General features: G+C 42.8%; 1 protein-coding gene across 2 annotated transcripts in view; it reads left to right on the top strand.

Moving 5' to 3' along the window:
- Positions 1-2918: 2918 nt before the first annotated feature.
- plekho2 (pleckstrin homology domain containing, family O member 2) overlaps positions 2919-22475 on the top strand; it is a 28425-nt gene continuing 8868 nt past the window's right edge. For both annotated transcript variants that reach the window (XM_031812650.1, XM_031812649.1), the window contains exons 1-3: positions 2919-3341; positions 17928-18098; positions 19220-19342. In XM_031812650.1, coding sequence (XP_031668510.1) covers positions 3333-3341; positions 17928-18098; positions 19220-19342 — 303 coding nt within the window. In that variant the 5' untranslated portion in view covers positions 2919-3332. The remainder of the gene's footprint in view (positions 3342-17927; positions 18099-19219; positions 19343-22475) is intronic.

Below are 22475 nucleotides of genomic sequence, written 5' to 3'. Positions count from 1 at the left end.
GGTATAACTCATTGGAATATACTTTATACCCATGCTCAAAATACATTCACCCAGTTTAAAAAGGGTTAATAGAAAGACAAGACTATTGCAAATTACATTCATGCTAATTATTGGAAAACGACTGAACAAGCTAGCATAGCGCTAACCGAAGCTAGCAATCAACTGGCCGGGGCTAGCAAACAGCTAACCGAAACGAGCCAAAAGCTAACAGCGCTAGCTAATAGCTAACCGGAGCTAGCTCTAAACTAGCAGCTTTTCACAGTACAACAAATTACACAGTTACAACATTAAATTCTCTAAACCCTTAGGATGTTGTCAGGAGTGTCTTTTTCAAAAATAAAAATGTTCAGGAGTTAACAATTAGTTTCTTTCTAGATCACATCATTTAATGTTACACTAGACATGCATTTTCTGTCTTCAACAGGCAAGTTACAAAACGATATTGTGGTATTCTGTTTATTTTGACACTTTACTGACCTGTAACTCAGGATAAATGATGAAACAGGAGAACATGGCATCCCTTTCAAAGGTTCTTTCAATTATGAGAACACACAGGTGCGGGATCACATATAGTCTGGCAGTCTCTATGGGGGTGCCACAGGGTTCAATTCTCGGGCCGACTCTCTTCTCTGTATACATCAATGATGTAGCTCTTGCTGCTGGTGATTCTCTGATTTTCCTCTATGCAGATGACACCATTTTGTATACTTCTGGCCCTTCTTTGGACACTGTGTTAACTAACCTTCAGACAAGCTTCAATGCCATACAACTCTCCTTCCGTGGTCTCCAACTGCTCTTAAATACAAGTAAAACTAAATGCATGCTCTTCAACCGATCGCTGTCCGCACCTGCCCGCCCGTCCAGCATCACTACTCTGGACGGTTCTGACTTAGAATATGTGGACAACTACAAATACCTAGGTGTCTGGCTACACTTTAACCTCTCCTTCCAGACTCACATTAAGCATCTCCAATCCAAAATTAAATCGAGAATTGGCTTCCTATTTCGCAACAAAGCATCCTTCACTCATGCTGCCAAACATACCCTCGTAAAACTGACCATCGACTTCGGCGATGTCATTTACAAAATAGCCTCCAACTCTCTACTCAACAAATTGGATGCAGTCTATCACAGTGCCATCCGTTTTGTCACCAAAGCCCCATATACTACCCACCACTGCGACCTGTATGCTCTCGTTGGCTGGCCCTCGCTTCATACTCGTCGCCAAACCCACTGGCTCCAGGTCATCTACATGCCTTTGCTAGGTAAAGTCCCACCTTATCTCAGCTCACTGGTCACCATAGCAGCACCCACCCGTAGCACGCGCTCCAGCAGGTATATTTCACTGGTCACCCCCAAAGCTAATTCCTCCTTTGGCCACCTTTCCTTCCAGTTTTCTGCTGCCAATGACTGGAACGAACTGCAAAAATCACTGAAGCTGGAGACTCATATCTCCCTCACTAGCTTTAAGCACCAGCTGTCAGAGCAGCGCACAGATCACTGCACCTGTACATAGCCCATCTGTAAATAGCCCATCCAACTACCTCATCCTCATACTGTATTTATTTATTTATCTTGCTCCTTTGCACCCCAGTATCTCGACATGCACATTCCTCTTCTGCACATCTATCACTCCAGTGTTTAATTGACATATTGTAATTACTTCACCACCATGGCCTATTTATTGCCTTACCTCTCTTATCTTACCTTATTTGCACATGCTGTATATATACTTTTTTCTACTGTATTATTGACTGTATGTTTGTTTATTCCATGTGTAACTCTGTGTTGTTGTATGTGTCGAACTGCTTTGCTTTATCTTAGCCAGGTCGCAGTGGTAAATCAGAACATGTTCTCAACTAGCCTACCTGGTTAAATAAAGGTGAAATAAAAATACAACATTTATAAAAGTCCCAGTGTGAAGCGAACATGTCTCACTGCCCCCGACTGGCCAACAGGTGTATAAAGGCATTGCAATGGCGAAACCTTGGAGGACTGACATTTCAGTAAAAGCATTCTTCCCCAATACAAAGTAAATACATAAACATAAATGTGATCATACATTTTATGTGCACCACATATGCATGGGTGCACATACCTCCACTCACATACACACACACACACACCCCCCACTCACATACACACACACATACCCCGCACTCACATACACACACACATACCCCCCACTCACATACACACACACAATATGTATGACACACACACAGCTTCACATGAAATACATGTATTTATTTTAAGCTATAAGCATTGAGAAATGAATTATGCAAGAGAACTGTTCATATAGAGTAAACTGCAGCCCCGCCCAGTGGAGCTCCGTTTTTTATAGCTCAGTGTTGTGACAGACAATACATCCCCTCTAACCAATAACAGCCACCACACCTATCAGGAAGTAAGAAGAGACACGTTTGGAGTTTATAATCAATCCACTGTTTATCCAACCCACAGTGGTACAGCTCCAGGGGCTAAATCTAGGTTGAATGAAAACGTTCGCGTGACAGGGAACGTTAAAGGGCATAATGTCAAGTAATTCGTCAAACAACGTGTCATTTTATTACATACAACCTGTTGTTTTATCACAGTGATGACCACATCTGATTCAGTGCAGGATATGCCTATTCAGAAATGTTGACATATGCAATTGCTTTCATTAAGGACAAACATAGTGGGATAGTGGGTGTAGTTTGTTATTCATAAAATAAAATAAATGAGGATGACAAAAAGGATACAGTTCCATGTGTTTTATTCCGCCTGTATAGGAATGCGTTATACAATCTGTTTTATTGGTCTTGCAGTGATGTGTTTTTATCATGAGTTCAGGACGATGGTTTTATGGCGTCATTCATTGTGTCAAAGGACAAGCTTACTTCTCAGTTATACAATAGGTTACTGTGTTGGTGACAGAGACAGTGCGAAGTTTAAAGGCGCTCACTCACATTTGCACTGCGTGAACACTTGAGAAAATGGCTAGCCTACATCAATTTGTTACGGCCTTCACTGCGCCTAAGGGATTCAGTTCGATTGACAAACCCTGTCTATCGACGCGCTGAGGCTTTCAGGGACTTACCGGAAACCAAACTTTTTCTTCAAACTTGTTTCGTAGCTAAGTCGAACGCGTCGAAAGAGGAAAGAAAGAGACAAGACCGTTCCGCGTCCAAACTTTTACAGTTCCTTATTTTCTTCCTCATATTCGAGTCATGTTGGATAATAGTTGGTTGCTGTCTAAAATAAGTGAAATACTGACTTTTTGTCAAGAATAACGGCCGCCTTCGAGTGTTATTCCTCCACACATAGTATAACGGATATTCGTTTTTATCATGGAAGACGTGAGTATTCAGTCTATTGCATTGTTCTGATGGGCGGCATTGGTGGAATCTCGGTCGGCTATGGTTGGTTTTAAATTAAATAAAGGCTACAGGTCTAATGAACGTTTAACCTGAGTAAAGATTCTTACATTTTCTCGGTGGCGACATAGGTCAATCAAAACACTCACGGAGGGGTAGGAAAGTAGTCTAAAACTCATCATCATTCAAGATCAGAAAAAAATAGTAAAACGAGCAATGTAGCCTAGATATAAAACAATCGGCAGTTTATTGGATGCACACTACACACCACAAATAGCCTGTTGAAGTATCGGCGAAGAAAATAATAATTTGTGTTTCATCAAACTGATATGCTATGCGTCAATAGGCTCCTACAACACATCGTACTTTTCACAGTTCAAACTCAGGTGCCAGGAGCTGTTAAAGCCACGCACCTGACAACCTGTTGCTTTCAACGGTAGCCTACTACTGCTACTGGGGCATTTACTGTGGTCTCTCTCACCCCTCCGTTGCTGGCTGCTGCCACTGTAGCCATGGAGATGTTAGGGGAGGAGGAGGGGTTAATAACTTTATTTTTACATTGTAATAACTACATTGTAGCTATTTGGATACATTTTAGCCTACAGGGTTAGGTAGGTTACTTTCTAAATGTAATCGGTTACAGTAGGGTGGTACACAATTGGCCCAGTATCATCCGGGTTTGGCGGGTGTAGGTCATCATTGTAAATAAGAATTAGTTCTTAACTGACTTGCCTAGTTAAATAAAGGTCCAATCAAAAAATATATAAAAAAAACAGTACTAGTTACCTGTCCAAAATTATAATCAGTAACATCATTTTTGGATGAACCAAATTCAGTAACATAATCTGATTACTTTCTGTTACTTTTTGATTACTTTCCCCTTAAGAGGCATTGGAAGAAGACAAAAATGATCCATCAAACACATTTGGTGTGTCATCATAGTGGTCTCTGAACTTGTGGTCAGACTTGCTCTGGTGGAACAAACTTAAACTTGCGCCTTTTTTCAATGCTGATTTGAATGTCATTGAGAAAACAAACATCCTTTCTGAATTTAATCCAAGATGAAATCATCTAGTTTTTCAAAAGTATCTGATTACAGTTACAGTTCTTTTCACACCGATAACATGTAACCCAACCCTGACCCTACATTATAGCCTACTGTTTAGATAAACTGTAGCCTACCCCTCCCGTACAGTAACTGATCCAGTGTCAGCTCTTGGGTCAAGCTCTTAATGAATATGTTGGGGTAGGCCTATGTGTTATGGAGAGCTGATCTCAAATCAGTTATTGAATGTGAACAAAGTCACCATACCTACAACCATGGTCAGTAGGCCTACACCGTCTGGGGATGCAATGCAGCCTGGGTCAGACTGAAAGAACTACTGAGTCACCTAATATGTAAGGCTCTCGTCCTATCCTGAATGATCCTAAATCCTAAATAGGCTAGTTAGAACAGAAGAAGATGTACTGCTTTTAAAACTTATTTAAAGCCTATTTTCCCTTCTTTTGTTTTGAATGTACTGACGTTAAAAAGAGTAGGCCTGAACTGACAAGCATTGACCTGTGTGTTTTAAAGATGTCTTTATGGGATAAACGGCCTACTGTATGTGCAACGACTCATATAGCAGCCCAAAGTTGCAAGCCGTAGATGACATTGAGGCGAGTTTCCGGAAGCTGCTACTAGAATGAGGAAGTCGAACAGAGCAGTAAAACAGTAAATCAATCAAAATTGGCTACTTTGCAACTTTTTGCACACACACATATACACACGCTGGTGCAAACGCACACACACACACACACACACAAACACACACACACACACACACACACACACACACACACACACACACACACACACACACACACACACACACACACACACACACACACACACACACACACACATATATATATACACACACACACACACACGCTGGTACAAACACACACACACACACACGCTGGTGCAAACACACACACACACACACACACACACACACACACACACACACACACACACATGCGTGTGCGCTTGCGATGCAGTGAAACTCTTGTCAGAGTAGCCTATAATCTCTGTTAACACAGAAGTCAGCTGCATGGTTAACTTCTGTGTTCCTACAAATTGTGAGTTCTGGCAGTCTCCACCTTGCAACAAGAAACTCTCAGCCAAAGCCCCCCCCCCCCCCCCCCCCCCCATGTGGGCACAGGCACGAAGCACTCAAGACGACGCTGTTTATGCACCGCTTTCACCCAATCCTGATACGTCCAAATAACCAGTGACAAAACCCTTAAAACGGAACTAATGCTGCTGTTATCTCCCACATCCCAGTCAGTCCTGGCAGATTCTCTCAGTCTAGATGCTGAGTCACGGGAAATGAAGTAGTATGGAATGTAAATTCATGGTCAAAAAAAGTACAATGCCCAGCAAGGTATGGTACTTCTAGGAGCTTCTCTCAGCTACATAAACATTGATTTAAACAACTGTGTCACAATAGACGTGGAGCAATTGAGTTTAAAATAAAATGTTCTTAGTGACCTCAGAAAACCCCTTGCACACAGAGGTTTAGCCCTGAGCAGCACTATCCTATTACAGTAGTGTAGTGTTAGTGTAGTGTTAGTGTAGTATTAGTGTAGGCTTACATTAATAACCAGAGTGCAGGGGTGAGATAAGGACCACCATGCAGTCAAGGTTTATACTACAGGGGTGCCTGGCAGTCCCATAACAAATCAGGACACGTTCATAAACATGAAATATTGACACAACACCCCCAGAAGTGTTAAAGGTACAACCTGTAATTTGACCTGCCTTACCCTGCCACTTGGTTTGGTAAACTGAGGGATGATGCTGGAGAAATGGAACCACTCTCATATTCAGATGGACTATGAATTCCAAGACTAACAGTCCATAAGAATGACTTATAGTGTTAACCATATTTTCAAGCTATACATGGTTTGTTTCCAAAGGTTTATTGTAAAGACCAAGGGCCAGTTTAATGGAAACTGACCTGTTAGTCCTGGACTAGGCCTGGAAACTAGCCCTGAGAGGAAATCAAGTCAGCCGTCACTATGTTTTCACATCAGTATAACTATATGAACAGCTGGACTAACCACACTGAATGCCCTATATGTAGCTATTCTAATGTGATCTTAATTGGTAAATGAAAGACCCTATTAGGTAGGACTGGCGGAAAGGGTTCAGCTGTGTGTCTGTGCAGTCTCTCTTGGTAGACGTTTCCTATAGCAGATCTAGGATCAGCTTACCCTACCCACACATTTCACCTTAATCATTAGGGTTTAAAACTCAAAACTGTCCTCAGATCAGTGTTATGGGCAACTTAATTCTAGTCCTCTGAGTCACAGCAATAGGTTGACAGGCCATTCCTCGTGGGCCGGGTTTATATACACCGGTGTGGCTGGACAGTGTCTGGCGGCTCAGTGAAGGCCACTGCCTGGCTAGCTGCCTGTTATACACAACCATCTGTTTTAGCACTCTGTCACTGACCCCTCCCCTCTCCCCTCTCTCCCCTCCCCTCATCCTCTCACTTTCTATCTCTGACTCTTTCTCTGTCTGTTTTTCTCAACCCCTCACTTTATCTTTCTTTCTGTCCGTCCCCCCGTCCACCCCCCTCTCACACACACACACACACACACACACACACACACACACACACACACACACACACACACACACACACACACAATAAACACTACCTACCCATTGGGAAAAAACTGTTCAATCAACGTTGTTTCCACCTCATTTCAACCCAAAAAGTCAATGTGATGACGTTGAATTACCTGATTGGATTTCATCAACGTAAGGGCATTTCTCAACCTGATGTAAATCAAACTTAGACGTTGAACTGACATCTGTGCCCAGTGGGGAGGTTCTTTTGGCTCAGTATCACTGACACCAACACTTCTTCGACACTTCTTCTGTAATTGTCAGTCACGTTCTGCTGTTGCTGGAAGCATGGCCATGGTGTGTGTCAGCCTGCTGGACCACAGTCTGAGGAAACAGACTTGCACATTATGTGAGGAAAACAATTAACCCTCTTTGACCACCGCTCAGCCTTGTGCTGCACAATAGTCCATTTCTGACCGTCGTTTCCCGGCGTTTGGACTTGTGTGCTGCACAATGGTTGTGTGTGAGTAAGTGTGTGTGACTGAGTTCCCTCTGAAACTCTGATGGTGTTGTTGATACGTGTGTGTGTGTGTGTGTGTGTGTGTGTGTGTGTGTGTGTGTGTGTGTGTGTGCAATAGGGTATTTCTTTGGGACTTCCTCTTGTTTGTTACTATCTTTGAGAGCTCTACATCTCTCCTATTCCCCCCTCTCTCACCTCTCCCTCCCTCTCTCACCTCTCCCTCCCTCTCTCACCTCTACCCCGCTCTCTCAATTCAATTTAAGGGGTTTTATTGACACTGGAAACATATGTTTAAATTGCCAAAGCAAGTGAAATAGATAAACAAAAGTGAAATAAACAATAAAATTAACATAAAAAAATGACACTCACGAAGGTTCCAAACGAATAAATACAATGTCAAGTGTCATATTATGTCTATATACAGTGTTGTAATGATGTGCATATAGTTAAAGTACACCTCTCCCACTTCCCCTATTCCCCACTCTCTCAAAGGATACTAAGGCGTCTTCTCTCCTCTCTCCCACTTCCCCTATTCCCCACTGTCCCAAAGGATACTAAGGTGTCTTCTCTCCTCTCTCCCACTTCCCCTATTCCCCACTGTCCCAAAGGATACTAAGGTGTCTTCTCTCCTCTCTCCCACTTCCCCTATTCCCCACTGTCCCAAAGGATACTAAGGTGTCTTCTCTCCTCTCTCCCACTTCCCCTATTCCCCACTCTCTCAAAGGATACTAAGGTGTCTTCTCTCCTCTCTCCCACTTCCCCTATTCCCCACTCTCTCAAAGGAGACTAAGGTGTCTTCTCTCCTCTCTCCCACTTCCCCTATTCCCCACTGTCCCAAAGGATACTAAGGTGTCTTCTCTCCTCTCTCCCACTTCCCCTATTCCCCACTCTCTCAAAGGATAATAAGGTGTCTTCTCTCCTCTCTCCCACTTCTCCTAATAGCTAGCTAAGTCAACCAGTGGAAAGGGGAGACCTTGTTAACTCAGATGATGTTGATTAGGACGTGTGGTGAGTTCAAGCCAGGCAGGGCAGCATGGAACTCAATTCATCCCAGATGGAGCCTTCTCCTCCCTGTTTAAGACTTTATAAGGAACACATGTCGGCTAAGGTGTGCCTTTTTTAAGGCCTTGAAATGAGGGCTCGGCCTCGGCCCATTTGGGATGGTTGTTGAAAGAGTTGTAAAGTGAATCAGATATTGCAAAGGCATAAGAAAAGGGAGCTTTTGGATTTGGCTCGGGCTTGGTTTTTGGGTTAGGTTTTCTCCTGTGAAATGAGAATTTGGAAAAACGACATCCATTTATGACACAATAACAAAGCTTGGCCCAATACGGTTTTATATTAAATGTGTATTTGCTCGTCTTATTTCAAACATCCTCAGAGAGGCACAAACCCGTGTAAACTTCATAATGTTACACTCGTCATTACATGCTAGCATCCGACAGTCATTATCAGATGTCATTTTGGGATGTCCACTGATTAACCAAGCATCTCTTCCTGTGGGAGTGGATATGTGGTAAAGCTAAAAGTGGGATGTCCACTGATTAACCAAGCATCTCTTCCTGTGGGAGTGGATATGTGGTAAAGCTAAAAGTGGGATGTCCACTGATTAACCAAGCATCTCTTCCTGTGGGAGTGGATATGTGGTAAAGCTAAAAGTGGGATGTCCACTGATTAACCAAGCATCTCTTCCTGTGGGAGTGGATATGTGGTAAAGCTAAAAGTGGGATGTCCACTGATTAACCAAGCATCTCTTCCTGTGGGAGTGGATATGTGGTAAAGCTAAAAGTGGGATGTCCACTGATTAACCAAGCATCTCTTCCTGTGGGAGTGGATATGTGGTAAAGCTAAAAGTGGGATGTCCACTGATTAACCAAGCATCTCTTCCTGTGGGAGTCGATATGTGGTAAAGCTAAACGTGGGATGTCCACTGATTAACCAAGCATCTCTTCCTGTGGGAGTGGATATGTGGTAAAGCTAAAAGTGGGATGTCCACTGATTAACCAAGCATCTCTTCCTGTGGGAGTGGATATGTGGTAAAGCTAAAAGTGGGATGTCCACTGATTAACCAAGCATCTCTTCCTGTGGGAGTGGATATGTGGTAAAGCTAAAAGTGGGATGTCCACTGATTAACCAAGCATCTCTTCCTGTGGGAGTGGATATGTGGTAAAGCTAAAAGTGGGATGTCCACTGATTAACCAAGCATCTCTTCCTGTGGGAGTGGATATGTGGTAAAGCTAAAAGTGGGATGTCCACTGATTAACCAAGCATCTCTTCCTGTGGGAGTGGATATGTGGTAAAGCTAAAAGTGGGATGTCCACTGATTAACCAAGCATCTCTTCCTGTGGGAGTGGATATGTGGTAAAGCTAAAAGTGGGATGTCCACTGATTAACCAAGCATCTCTTCCTGTGGGAGTGGATATGTGGTAAAGCTAAAAGTGGGATGTCCACTGATTAACCAAGCATCTCTTCCTGTGGGAGTCGATATGTGGTAAAGCTAAACGTGGGATGTCCACTGATTAACCAAGCATCTCTTCCTGTGGGAGTGGATATGTGGTAAAGCTAAAAGTGGGATGTCCACTGATTAACCAAGCATCTCTTCCTGTGGGAGTGGATATGTGGTAAAGCTAAAAGTGGGATGTCCACTGATTAACCAAGCATCTCTTCCTGTGGGAGTGGATATGTGGTAAAGCTAAAAGTGGGATGTCCACTGATTAACCAAGCATCTCTTCCTGTGGGAGTGGATATGTGGTAAAGCTAAAAGTGGGATGTCCACTGATTAACCAAGCATCTCTTCCTGTGGGAGTGGATATGTGGTAAAGCTAAAAGTGGGATGTCCACTGATTAACCAAGCATCTCTTCCTGTGGGAGTGGATATGTGGTAAAGCTAAAAGTGGGATGTCCACTGATTAACCAAGCATCTCTTCCTGTGGGAGTGGATATGTGGTAAAGCTAAAAGTGGGATGTCCACTGATTAACCAAGCATCTCTTCCTGTGGGAGTGGATATGTGGTAAAGCTAAAAGTGGGATGTCCACTGATTAACCAAGCATCTCTTCCTGTGGGAGTCGATATGTGGTAAAGCTAAACGTGGGATGTCCACTGATTAACCAAGCATCTCTTCCTGTGGGAGTGGATATGTGGTAAAGCTAAAAGTGGGATGTCCACTGATTAACCAAGCATCTCTTCCTGTGGGAGTGGATATGTGGTAAAGCTAAAAGCAGATCCATGTTTGGAACTGTTACACCTTCTGGCATGTTCAGCTTGGCTAACTAGCTAACACTGCTGAAGTTGCTTGCAACAATGGCCGACACCACAGAGCGCTGTGAGCTTCCGACCAGTAAGCTCAGTTGGGATAACTAGCCAACATGGCTAATGTTGCCACTTGCCACAATGATAACTGTACAATCAAGGAAACAGAGACTCAGGGCGACTGTTGCACTTTTACCAGCATGTTGAGTTTGGTTAACTAGCCAACATGGCTAATGTTGCCACATGCCACAATGTTGTATGACATGAGTCCATTAAACTGTTGCACCTACTTTAGCTAACTATGCTAGCCAATGTTCTAAGCTGCATAATGGAACTGCTGTAGTGCAAAATATCTCTTCTATAATGTACACTCTGAGAAAAAAAGGTGCTATCTAGAACCTAAAATGGTTCTTTGGCTTCCCACAGTGGATAACCCTTTGAAGAACCCTTTTTGGTTCCAGGAAGAACCCCCTTGAGTTCCATATAGAACCCTTTACAGAGAAGGTTCTACATGAAACCCAAAATAGTTTGACCTGGAAGAAAAAAAGGGTTCTCCTATGAGGACAGCTGAAGAACAATTTTGGAACCCTTTTTCTAACAGTGTAGATGTATCCAGCACCACACCCAGCATTATTGGCAGGGGTGAGCTGTACTGTCAGGCATTGTACAGTACACTGTGATGTGTTCCACTTTCCACTGGCCTGGCCTTCAGTGTGTGTGTGTGTGTGTCAGAGAGACAAAGGCCAATCAGTGCTTTCCTCTTTCACTTAGAGACAGCGATGCATGCCATGTCCCCTCTCTCGCATGTCTCTGTTTTGTGGACGATGCACTGTGGAAGACCTATGACTGCCTTTTATCTGTCTCTCTCTTTCTCTCTATTTCCTTCTCTCTTTCTCTCTCCCTCTCTCTCGACTTCTCTGTATTTCCCTTCCTCTTTCTCTCTCTCTTCCTCTTTCATTCCTCTATCACCTCTAACCTTCTCCCTTCATCTCTTTCTAACTCGTTTAACCTCTCTGTGTCACTCCCCCCCTCTCTCTAGGCCTTTCCTCTCCTCACAGCTGTACCTTTGCTCTGTGTGCAAAGCGGAGCCACTCTTCCCAGTGCTGTCGCAGTGAAAGTGGAAAAACAGCTCGATGACCCTTTAAAAAGACATCCTGTGGAATTTCCTCCAATAGATTCGGAGTGCCTGGAAGTTTTAGACAGGCACCTGCAGTTGTTTGTGTTTTATTCTGTAATAAATGAGGACCAGTCAATTTGCTGCGCAGTGTCTCCTAAAGGAGTTTGAGGTAGATAGTGCTGTGAGCTTTAGTTTTACGTTGTTGTTTCTTCATTGGTTAATATTACAAACGCAATCCAGTCTTATTCAGTGCTGGAAGTTTCATACTATGTTTTGTAGTAACTGAGTAGCATAGAAAAGCATTGTGATAGAAAGGCATTGTGCTACAGCTACTCTACAGTAATCCTCTGGAACTGTAGTCAGCTTTCTCAGGTCTCAATACCCTGGTCTGGACTGGTATCTCCACGTATGGACAGCTCCATATAACAACAGGGTGTTGTTCATTAAGCAAGAAATGGAAGAAAACAGAATGAAACGGATGGAATACCTAGCAAAACATTTTGCAACATTTTTGTTGTGTGCCCTTATGAACAGAACCCTGGCATTCTGCTTCAGATCTGTCCAGTTTCCCGATAGTGATGGAACTTAGGCTTACAAGTGTTTTAACATAGAATATTTCCTACAATGGCTGAAGATGTAACATACGTTTCCCAAAACACCAATCAGAGAGAATGTTTGCTAAGTGCGTTGTTGAGGCATTTGTCGATACTGATGCCCCATTTACATTGTGACGTATTTCATTGCGCCGTACGTCATCTTCATGCTAGCTCTTTCTGCTACTGGATGGAGAGCATAGGGTTTCACAACCAATGCAAGACAAGATGGAGGAGAGCCTAGTCTCTCAGCAGAGATCACATTTATTTTGGGAGATTGCAAAATATGACCTTTTCATTCAAGACAGGAGAAACATATTGTTTCAGTTGATAATAAAACATGTTTAGTTACTTTTTCCTCAACTTGTTTCCATAATTTTCTAGCAAGTCAAGCTATCTTACAGAGCATCTAGCTAGCTAGCTAGCTAAAAGCTAGGCTATACTGTAGCTAGCGACTTCCACCTAATAATTATAATTGAATTAACTAAAACGGCAACAGTCATAAACATAATCTTAACATACTATTAAAAACTACTGACTTATACGAATGGGTAATTTTTTACAAGTTGCTAGCTATCCTATAAACTCATCATCGAAAACGAAAATATTTATATATTGGCAACTTTGTTCTGAAGTTATCGGCGGTCATAGAGAGGCGGATAAACCATGTGATTCTATGTTTAGCAGGGATCTTCTGTGTATAAAGTGATACGTGAGGGGAAAAAGCATCTTAGCTGCTCAGAGGCAGGCATTAGATTGAGAGCGTTTTTTTCAAGTACAACATTAATAACGATGGTTTTGGGATCAGCTCGAAGATTTAATGATTCTCCTACGAAGGTTCTAACGATGAACTTAGCCTTAACATTAGAGGTCGACCGACTATGATTTTTCAACGCCGATACCTATACCGATTATTGGAGGACCAAAAAAAGACGATAATCGGCAGATCTTTTACATTTATTTGTAATAATGACAATTACAACTATACTGAATGAACACTTATTTTAACTTAATTGAATACATCAATAAAATCAATTTAGCCTCAAATAAATAATGAAACATGTTCAATTTGGTTTAAATAATGCAAAAACAAAGTTTTGGAAAAGAAAGTAAAAGTGCAATATTTAATTTTACCTTTATTTAACTAGGCAAGTCAGTTAAGAACAAATTCTTATTTTCAATGATGGCCTAGGAACAGTGGGTTAACTGCCTGTTCAGGGGCAGAACGACAGATTTGTACCGTGTCAGCTCAGGGGTTTGAACTTGCAACCTTCCAGTTACTAATCCACCACTCTAACCACTAGGCTACCCTGCCGCCCCAATATGTGCCATGTAAGAAAGCTAAAGTTTAAGTTCCTTGCTCAGAACATGAGAGCAAATGAAAGCTGGTGGTTCCTTTTAACATGAGTCTTAAATATTCCCAGGTAAGAAGTTTTAGGTTGTAGTTATTATAGGAATTATAGGACTATTTCTCTCTATACGATTTGTATTTCATATACCTTTGACTATTGGATGTTCTTATAGGCACTTTAGTATTGCCAGTGTAACAGTATAGCTTCTGTCCCTCTCCTCGCTCCTACCTGGGCTCGAACCAGGAAAACATTGAGAACAGCCACCCTCGAAGCAGCATTACCCATCGCTCCACAAAAGCCGCGGCCCTTGCAGAGCAAGGGGAACAACTACTCCAAGTCTCAGAGCGAGTGACGTTTTAAACCGTATTAGCGCGTTTCAAACTAGCTAGCCATTTCACATCGGTTACACCAGCCTAATCTCGGGAGTTGATAGGCTTGAAGTCAAAAACAGCACAATGCTTGAAGCATTGCGAAGAGCTGCTGGAAAAATGCACAAAAGTGCTGTCTGAATGAATGCTTACGAGCCTGCTGGTGCCTACCATCGCTCAATCAGACTGCTCTATCAAATCATAGACTTTTTTATTTTATTTTTATTTAACCTTTATTTAACCAGGTAGGCTAGTTGAGAACAAGTTCTCATTTGCAACTGCGACCTGGCCAAGACAAAGCATAGCAATTCGACACATACAACACAGAGTTACACATGGAATAAACAAAACATACAGTCAATAATACAGTAGAACAAAAGAAAACAAAAAGTCTATATACAGTGAGTGCAAATAAGGTAAGTTAAGGAAATAAATAGGCCATGGTGGCGAAGTAATTACAATATAGCAATTAAACACTGGAATGGTAGATTGGCAGAAGATTAATGTGCAGGTAGAGATACTGTGGGGTGCAAAGGAGCAAAATAAATAAATAAATACCAGTATGGGGATGAGGTATGTAGGCTGTTTACAGATGGGCTATGTACAGGTGCATTGATCTGTAAGCTGCTCTGACAGCTGGTGCTTAAAGCTAGTGAGGGAGAGTTTTGCAATTCGTTCCAGTCATTGGCAGTAGAGAACTGGAAGGAAAGGCGGTCAAAGGAGGAATTGGCTTTGGGGGTGACCAGTGAGATATATCTGCTGGAGCGCGTGCTACGAGTGGGTGCTGCTATGGTGACCAGTGAGCTGAGATAAGGCGGGGCTTTACCTAGCAGAGACTTGTAGATAACCTGTAGCCAGTGGATTTGGCGACGAGTATGATGCGAGGGCCAACCAACGAGAGCGTACAGGTCGCAATGGTGGGTAGTGTATGGGGCTTTGGTGACAAAACGGATGGCACTGTGATAGACTGCATCCAGTTTGTTGAGTAGAGTGTTGGGGGCTATTTTATAGATGACATCACCGAAGTTGACGATCGGTAGGATGGTCAGTTTTACGAGGGTATGTTTGGAAGCATGAGTGAAGGATGCTTTGTTGCGATATAGGAAGCCGATTCTAGATTTAATTTTGGATTGGAGATGCTTAATGTGAGTCTGGAAGGAGAGTTTACAGTCTAACCAGACACCCAGGTATTTGTAGTTGTCCACGTATTCTAAGTCAGAGTCGTCCAGAGTAGTGATGCTGGACGGGCGGGCAGGTGCAGGACAGTGATCGGTTGAAGAGCATGCATTTAGATTTACTTGCATTTAAGAGCAGTTGGAGGCAACGGAAGGTTGAGTTGTATGGCATTGAAGCTCGTCTGGAGGTTAGTTAACACAGTGTCCAAGGAGGGGCCAGAAGTATATAGAATGGTGTCATCTGCGTAGAGGTGGATCAGAGAATCACCAGCAGCATGAGCAACATCATTGATGTATACAGAAAAGAGAGTCTGCCTTAATTATAACATAATAACACACAGAAATACGAGCCTTAGGTCATTAATATGGTCCGGAAACTATCATCTCGAAAACCAAACGTTTATTCTTTCAGTGAAATACGGAAACGTTCCGTATTTTATCTAACGGGTGTCATCCCTAAGTCTAAATATTGCTGTTACATTGCACAACCTTCAATGTTATGTCATAATTACATAAAATTCTGGCAAATTAGTTTGCAACAAGCCAGGCGGCCCAAACGGTTGCATATACCCTGGCTCTGTGTGCAACGAACGCAAGAGAAGTGACACAATTTCACCTGGTTAATATTGCCTGCTATCCTGAATTTCTTTAAGCTAAATATGCAGGTTTAAAAATATATACTTCTGTGTATTGATCTTAAGAAAGGCATTGATGTTTATGGTTAGGTACAGTCGTGCAACGATTGTGCTTTTTTTCCGCAAATGCGCTTTTGTTAAATCATCCCCCCGTTTGGCGAAGTCTTTGTTAGGAAGAAATAGTCTTCACACAGTTTGCAACGAGCCTGGCAGCCCAAATGCTGCATATACACTGACTCTGTTGCAAGAGAAGTGACACATTTTCCCTAGTTAAAAGAAATTCATGTTAGCAGGCAATATTAACTAAATATGCAGGTTTAAAAATATATACTTGTGTATTGATTTTAAGAAAGGCATTGATGTTTATGGTTAGGTACACGTTGGAGCAACGACAGTTCTTTTTTGCGAATGCGCACCGCATCAATTAGGACACACTAGATAAACTAGTAATATCATTAACCATGTGTAGTTAACTAGTGATTATGATTGATTGACTAATTGTTTTTTATAAGATAAGTTTAATGCTAGCTAGCAACTTACCTTGGATTCTTACTGCATTCGCGTAACAGGCAGGCTCCTCGTGGAGTGCAATGTAAGTCAGGTGGTTAGAGCGTTGGACTAGTTAACCGTAAGGTTGCAAGATTGAATCCCAGAGCTGACAAGGTAAAAATATGTTGTTCTGCCCCTGAACAAGGCAGATAACCCAATGTTCCTAGGCCGTAATTGAAAATAAGAATGTGTTCTTAACTGTCTTGCCTAGTTACATAAAGGTGTAAAAAAAATTACAAAAATAATCAGCCAAATCGGTGTCCAAACATACCAATTTCAGATTGTTATGAAAACTTGAAATCGGCCCTAATTAATCGGCCATTCCGATTAATCGGTCGACCTCTACTTAACATGCTTTTGGGAAACCGGACCCTGGGAAGTCTTTTCCGAATAACACAACTGAAAGAACCCCTTGTGATTTGATCATTTCACTTTTGTATTTCAGTTCCTAACTTCAAATGTTTTGAGATGTAAATAAATCATATTTTATTATGGGGATGTTTTTCTTTCAACCGCTTGGAAGAAGTTCTACTTTTACAATACTTTATACATACTTTCTGCATGTTGATTTGTATGGTGCTGTTTTTTAATTTAAGTGCATCTTTACCCAAATCAAGTAATGTCATTTGATGTAATACACATGCTCCACTCAATGTAGACAGAAAGACAAAATATGGCCTCCTTACGTGACCTCAGTGTACAGAATAGGAAACTGATACTAAGCTGAAATGTGATACTAAGAAAAAACACCTGAGAGCAGAGAGAGAAAAGAGCGAACTGCCTAGAAATAAGTGTTTTTCTGAGGTGAGAAACAGAGCAGCAGAGGAGGAAGAGGTAGCGGCAGTGTAAAAATTAAATGAACTGTTACTAAATAAGAGTTGTCGGTGTTAACTTAGCTGCACATGCCTCAAGTGTCATCATTAACCACTATAGTGTCAGTTCTCCTGCAGCTTGCAGTGCCCTTGGACTTACTGAGTGTCACAGCTCTCTGCAGTGCCACAGCGGGGCCTATTGAGAAGTCAGGTTTCAGGCCTTTACAAAGTCACTTCGTTTTGAGCCAGACACAGCACAAGAAATGGAGCAAGAGTATGAAGAGAAACATGCTCTAATACTTACTAGACACATTTTAGGTTTAATTAGGCCACGTTCCAATCCTTATGACTAGCTCTCCCTCCGTGTCTTCTTTCCTAAACAACCACTGATATTATGAACAGACCATACCATACAGGAAATAATATATCCATAGCCTACATAATGGAAACACACTTTGCCCTCTCACTCACCTGTAAGTGATGATGATGATGGGAAGGAGGAAAGAGTATTGAGACATAGCCTCGAGTGTAAGTTTGCTGTGTGCGACTCTGATTTCCTTCCGTTGTTGTCCTCCCAGGAAGTGCAAGAGGACCCCACCAGACCCAACGAGGACCCCACCAGGTCCAAAGAGACCATGTCCACATGGAAGGCCGGTTGGGTGAAAAAGGCCTCAGGCAGATTCCTGGCCAGCTATAAGGACCGCTACATCCAGGTGGAGAGGACAGGGCTTGTGGTGTACGAGAATGAGGTACGCTACATTTCTATAAACTATTAAAGGCCCAGTGCAGTCAAAAACTAGATGTCCCTGTGTTTAAGATATATTTACACACTATGAGGTTGGAATAATACTGTGAAATTATGATAATGACTGTTTGAAAAGACCGCCTGAAATGTCAGCCTGTTTAGGTGGGATGGAGTCTTGGCCTGCCTGGTGACATCACCAGGTGGTAAATGAGTTAATAGACCAATAAGAAGGAGAGTTCCAAACCTCACTGCCAATAACAGCAATTTTTCAGTTTACCCTCCTCACTCAGAACACTCCCAGACAGTCCTAGAAAAATTAATGAAAGGCAATTAGAAAAATAGTATTAGAATTGGAATTTCAGTTAACTTGCTGACTTGACTGAATTGAAATAGAATTGACCCCAACTCTGCAGGACACAAGTGAAAATGACACTTTAGAGCAATAATATTAAACAGAAAGCTACATTTGCTGAAATGAATGTTGTGATGTTACTACATTCATTATGATATCCTATATCAATGCATTTTATGCATGTGTGTCAGATGATATCCTGTATCAATGCATTGTATGCATGTCTGTCAGATGATATCCTATATCAATGCATTGTATGCATGTCTGTCAGATGATATCCTGTATCAATGCATTTTATGCATGTCTGTCAGATGATATCCTGTATCAATGCATTTTATGCATGTCTGTCAGATGATATCCTGTATCAATGCATTGTATGCATGTCTGTCAGATGATATCCTATATCAATGCATTGTATGCATGTCTGTCAGATGATATCCTGTATCAATGCATTGTATCCATGTCTGTCAGATGATATCCTGTATCAATGCATTTTATGCATGTCTGTCAGATGATATCCTGTATCAATGCATTGTATGCATGTCTGTCAGATGATATCCTGTATCAATGCATTGTATGCATGTCTGTCAGATGATGTCCTGTTCTCTTTCACTTTTAATAACTATTTCCATAAACACTCAGTAGTCCTTCAATTTCCACCTGGCAGATTTATAAACATTAAACACACACACGTTCTTCTGGAATAGAACGTCAGTTAATTAAAGGTGCAATTTGCCCTTTAGAGTAAACAACGTTCTGCCTCTTTGGTGCAGGACCTTGCGACCTACTTGGAGAAAGTGGACCTGGAAAACTACGATAAGTGTCACGAGTTGAGGAGCGCCTTCACGAAGAAGAATAGACTGGTGTTGATACGAGCGGCCAAATCAGGGAATAAGGTGAGCACTATTTCACAACCTTGTAAGCGAGCAGAGAGACATGTCTCTGAATCTCTGAATCAAAAGGTCTGTCTGTTTGCTTGACAAACCTGGGTTTCAAATATTATTTGTTTTCTTTCAAAAACATTAAGAAACTCTTAACGTTTTTGAAAGAAAACAAATCATATTTGAAACCCAGGATTGCCAGATGAGCGGGGATTGCACTTTTGGGAATGTTCCATTGTTTCCATTGTACCAGGAAAGCTCAATCAAGCACAGCTAAAACCCAGGTCTACTCCCAGAGGTTCATTTATGTCAGGAGCATTACTGTAAATGAAACAGCCATATGTAATGTTGGCCTGTGATGAGAAAACCATAGAATGAGAAATTGATCAAACGGACAAAGCTCCTCATACATGTGCAATGCATCAATTATTCAAACATTCCAAATGTCAATTTGAATGGAAATGTCTGTTCTACTGACTCACATTCTATGGTTGAAACTCAGAAGGCAGATGCTGTCACATAGTGATGTCATCATCAGCAAGGCTTGTCTTGAGCTATTTCTTAACGGACACAAAGGAGAGCGATCTGGGAAAATGAGCTGAGTTGGACTGTCAGTCGTCCAGACAAAGTGTTTCTCAACCTCCAGTCTGTGGCCCATGGAAGAATGCTGACCGGTCAGTCAGATAGTCAGCTCACAGAGATTTAGTCAATTCTCAAGTGATTGTTTTAATTCAAGAGGTCAAGTTGATCTCTGGAAAGTGGGAGTGGAGGTCAAATAGAAAAAAATCAGTAGGTGTTCCAGGTCAGAGTTGGTCCAAAGCTTGCTGCTCCATGGTATGAAAGAAACTGACATACTGATCTGGACTAAAGTATCATATAACTAAGACCCTTCATTCAATATCTTAGTTAGTCTCCAGCTTGTCTTCAATGTGTATAAAGCTTTGTGCTCATTCACTCAACTAAATTTTAGACACTAAACTGTAGATTCTGAAATGTTAAAGTTTAAAACCTCTGAACAATTTTCTCGCTTGGAAAGGTGACAAGCTCTTACCCTTGAAGTCAGCAGGTTTGGTCTTTCTCTCTCTGAGACTGCAGATATGTGTGGCACCACTGCTCAGTGATTATCAAAGCGGCCAGAGAGTGTAATTATGGGCTTTCAAGGCCTTGAGGCTTCACAGAGGTGGATGCAGTATGCTAACAGGCCGGCCATAGAAGAGGTTGTCTTTGAAGAGTCTGTCTGTCTGTCTGTGTCTGCCTGCCTGCCTGCCTGCCTGCCTGCCTGCCTGCCTGCCTGCCTGCCTGCCTGCCTGCCTGCCTACTAATCTGTGTGTGTGTCTGCCTGCCTGCCTGTCTGTCTGTGTGTGCCTGTCTGCCTGCCTGTCTGTCTGTGGCGTAAATAACCCATAGAGGCAGAGGTAAAGAACCATTTACTATCAATCTCACAACCTTCTGGTTTCAAGGCAAACATGCTAAACAGCAGGGTTCAGGTCAATTCCATTTAAATTCAGGAAGTAAACGGAAAATCCTATTTCATTCCAATTGTCCACAATACAAAAGTAATGAGACTAAATTGAAATGGAATTGACCCCAACCTTGTGCTTACTACAGTCAAAATCCATGAGCGATGACAGCGGTGTATTGCTAAACCAGACCTGGTTGGTATGTAGACCTCAACTCTTCATCACCAGAGGAAATGGATCAGATCCAGCATCTGTTATGGGTTAAAGCCCCAGTCCCTCCTATGGGTTAAAGCCCCAGTCCCAGCTATGGGTTAAAGCCCCAGTCCCTCCTATGGGTTAAAGCCCCAGTCCCTCCTATGGGTTAAAGCCCCAGTCCCTCCTATGGGTTAAAGCCCCAGTCCCTCCTATGGGTTAAAGCCCCAGTCCCTCCTATGGGTTAAAGCCCCAGTCCCTCCTATGGGTTAAAGCCCCAGTCCCTCCTATGGGTTAAAGCCCCAGTCCCTCCTATGGGTTAAAGCCCCAGTCCCTCCTCTGGGTTAAAGCCACAGTCTCTCCTCTGGGTTAAAGCCCCAGTCCCTCCTATGGGTTAAAGCCACAGTCCCTCCTCTGGGTTAAAGCCACAGTCTCTCCTCTGGGTTAAAGCCCCAGTCCCTCCTATGGGTTAAAGCCACAGTCCCTCCTCTGGGTTAAAGCCCCAGTCCCTCCTATGGGTTAAAGCCCCAGTCCCTCCTATGGGTTAAAGCCCCAGTCCCTCCTATGGGTTAAAGCCCCAGTCCTTCCTATGTTAAAGCCCCAGTCCCAGCTATCGGGGTAAAGCTCCTGTCCCTCCTATAGGTTAAAGCCCCAGTCCCTCCTATGGGTTAAAGCCCCAGTCTCTCCTCTGGGTTAAAGCCCCAGTCCCAGCTATCGGGGTAAAGCTCCTGTCTCTCCTATAGGTTAAAGCCCCAGTCCCTTCCTATGGGTTAAAGCCCCAATCCCTCCTCTGGGTTAAAGCCCCAGTCCCTCCTCTGGGTTAAAGCCCCAGTCTCTCCTCTGGGTTAAAGCCCCAGTCCCAGCTATCGGGGTAAAGCTCCTGTCTCTCCTATAGGTTAAAGCCCCAGTCCCTCCTATAGGTTAAAGCCCCAGTCCCTCCTATGTGTTACTGACTGTGTGATTATGAGATACACACACACATTAACACACATGCACACACACACACAGTTCTGGGTCACTCTTCATCATAACCCCTGAATTTGAGAAGTTGGAGATTTCAGATGGTAAGGGAATGGATGGACTGATACAGGAGGGCATGGATAGACTGATACTGGAGGGCATGGATGGACTGATACAGGAGGGAATGGATGGACTGATACAGGAGGGAATGGATGGACTGATACAGGAGGGAATGGATGGACTGATACAGGAGAGAATGGATGGACTGATACAGGAGGGCATGGATGGACTGATACAGGAGGGCATGGATGGACTGATACAGGAGGGAATGGATGGACTGATACAGGAGGGAATGGATGGACTGATACAGGAGGGAATGGATGGACTGATACAGGAGGGAATGGATGGACTGATACAGGAGGGAATGGATGGACTGATACAGGAGGGAATGGATGGACTGATACAGGAGGGCCTATTTCATATTGAAAGCATTTAGGACTGTATGAATGTGTGCAGGTGGAGCTGAGGTCCCCTTG

This window comes from Oncorhynchus kisutch, unplaced genomic scaffold (assembly GCF_002021735.2).
Source record: "Oncorhynchus kisutch isolate 150728-3 unplaced genomic scaffold, Okis_V2 Okis03b-Okis08b_hom, whole genome shotgun sequence".
NCBI classification, from domain to species: Eukaryota; Metazoa; Chordata; class Actinopteri; order Salmoniformes; family Salmonidae; genus Oncorhynchus; species Oncorhynchus kisutch.
Note: the sequence above shows the minus strand (reverse complement) of the source record. Positions and strands in the feature narration are given on the sequence as shown.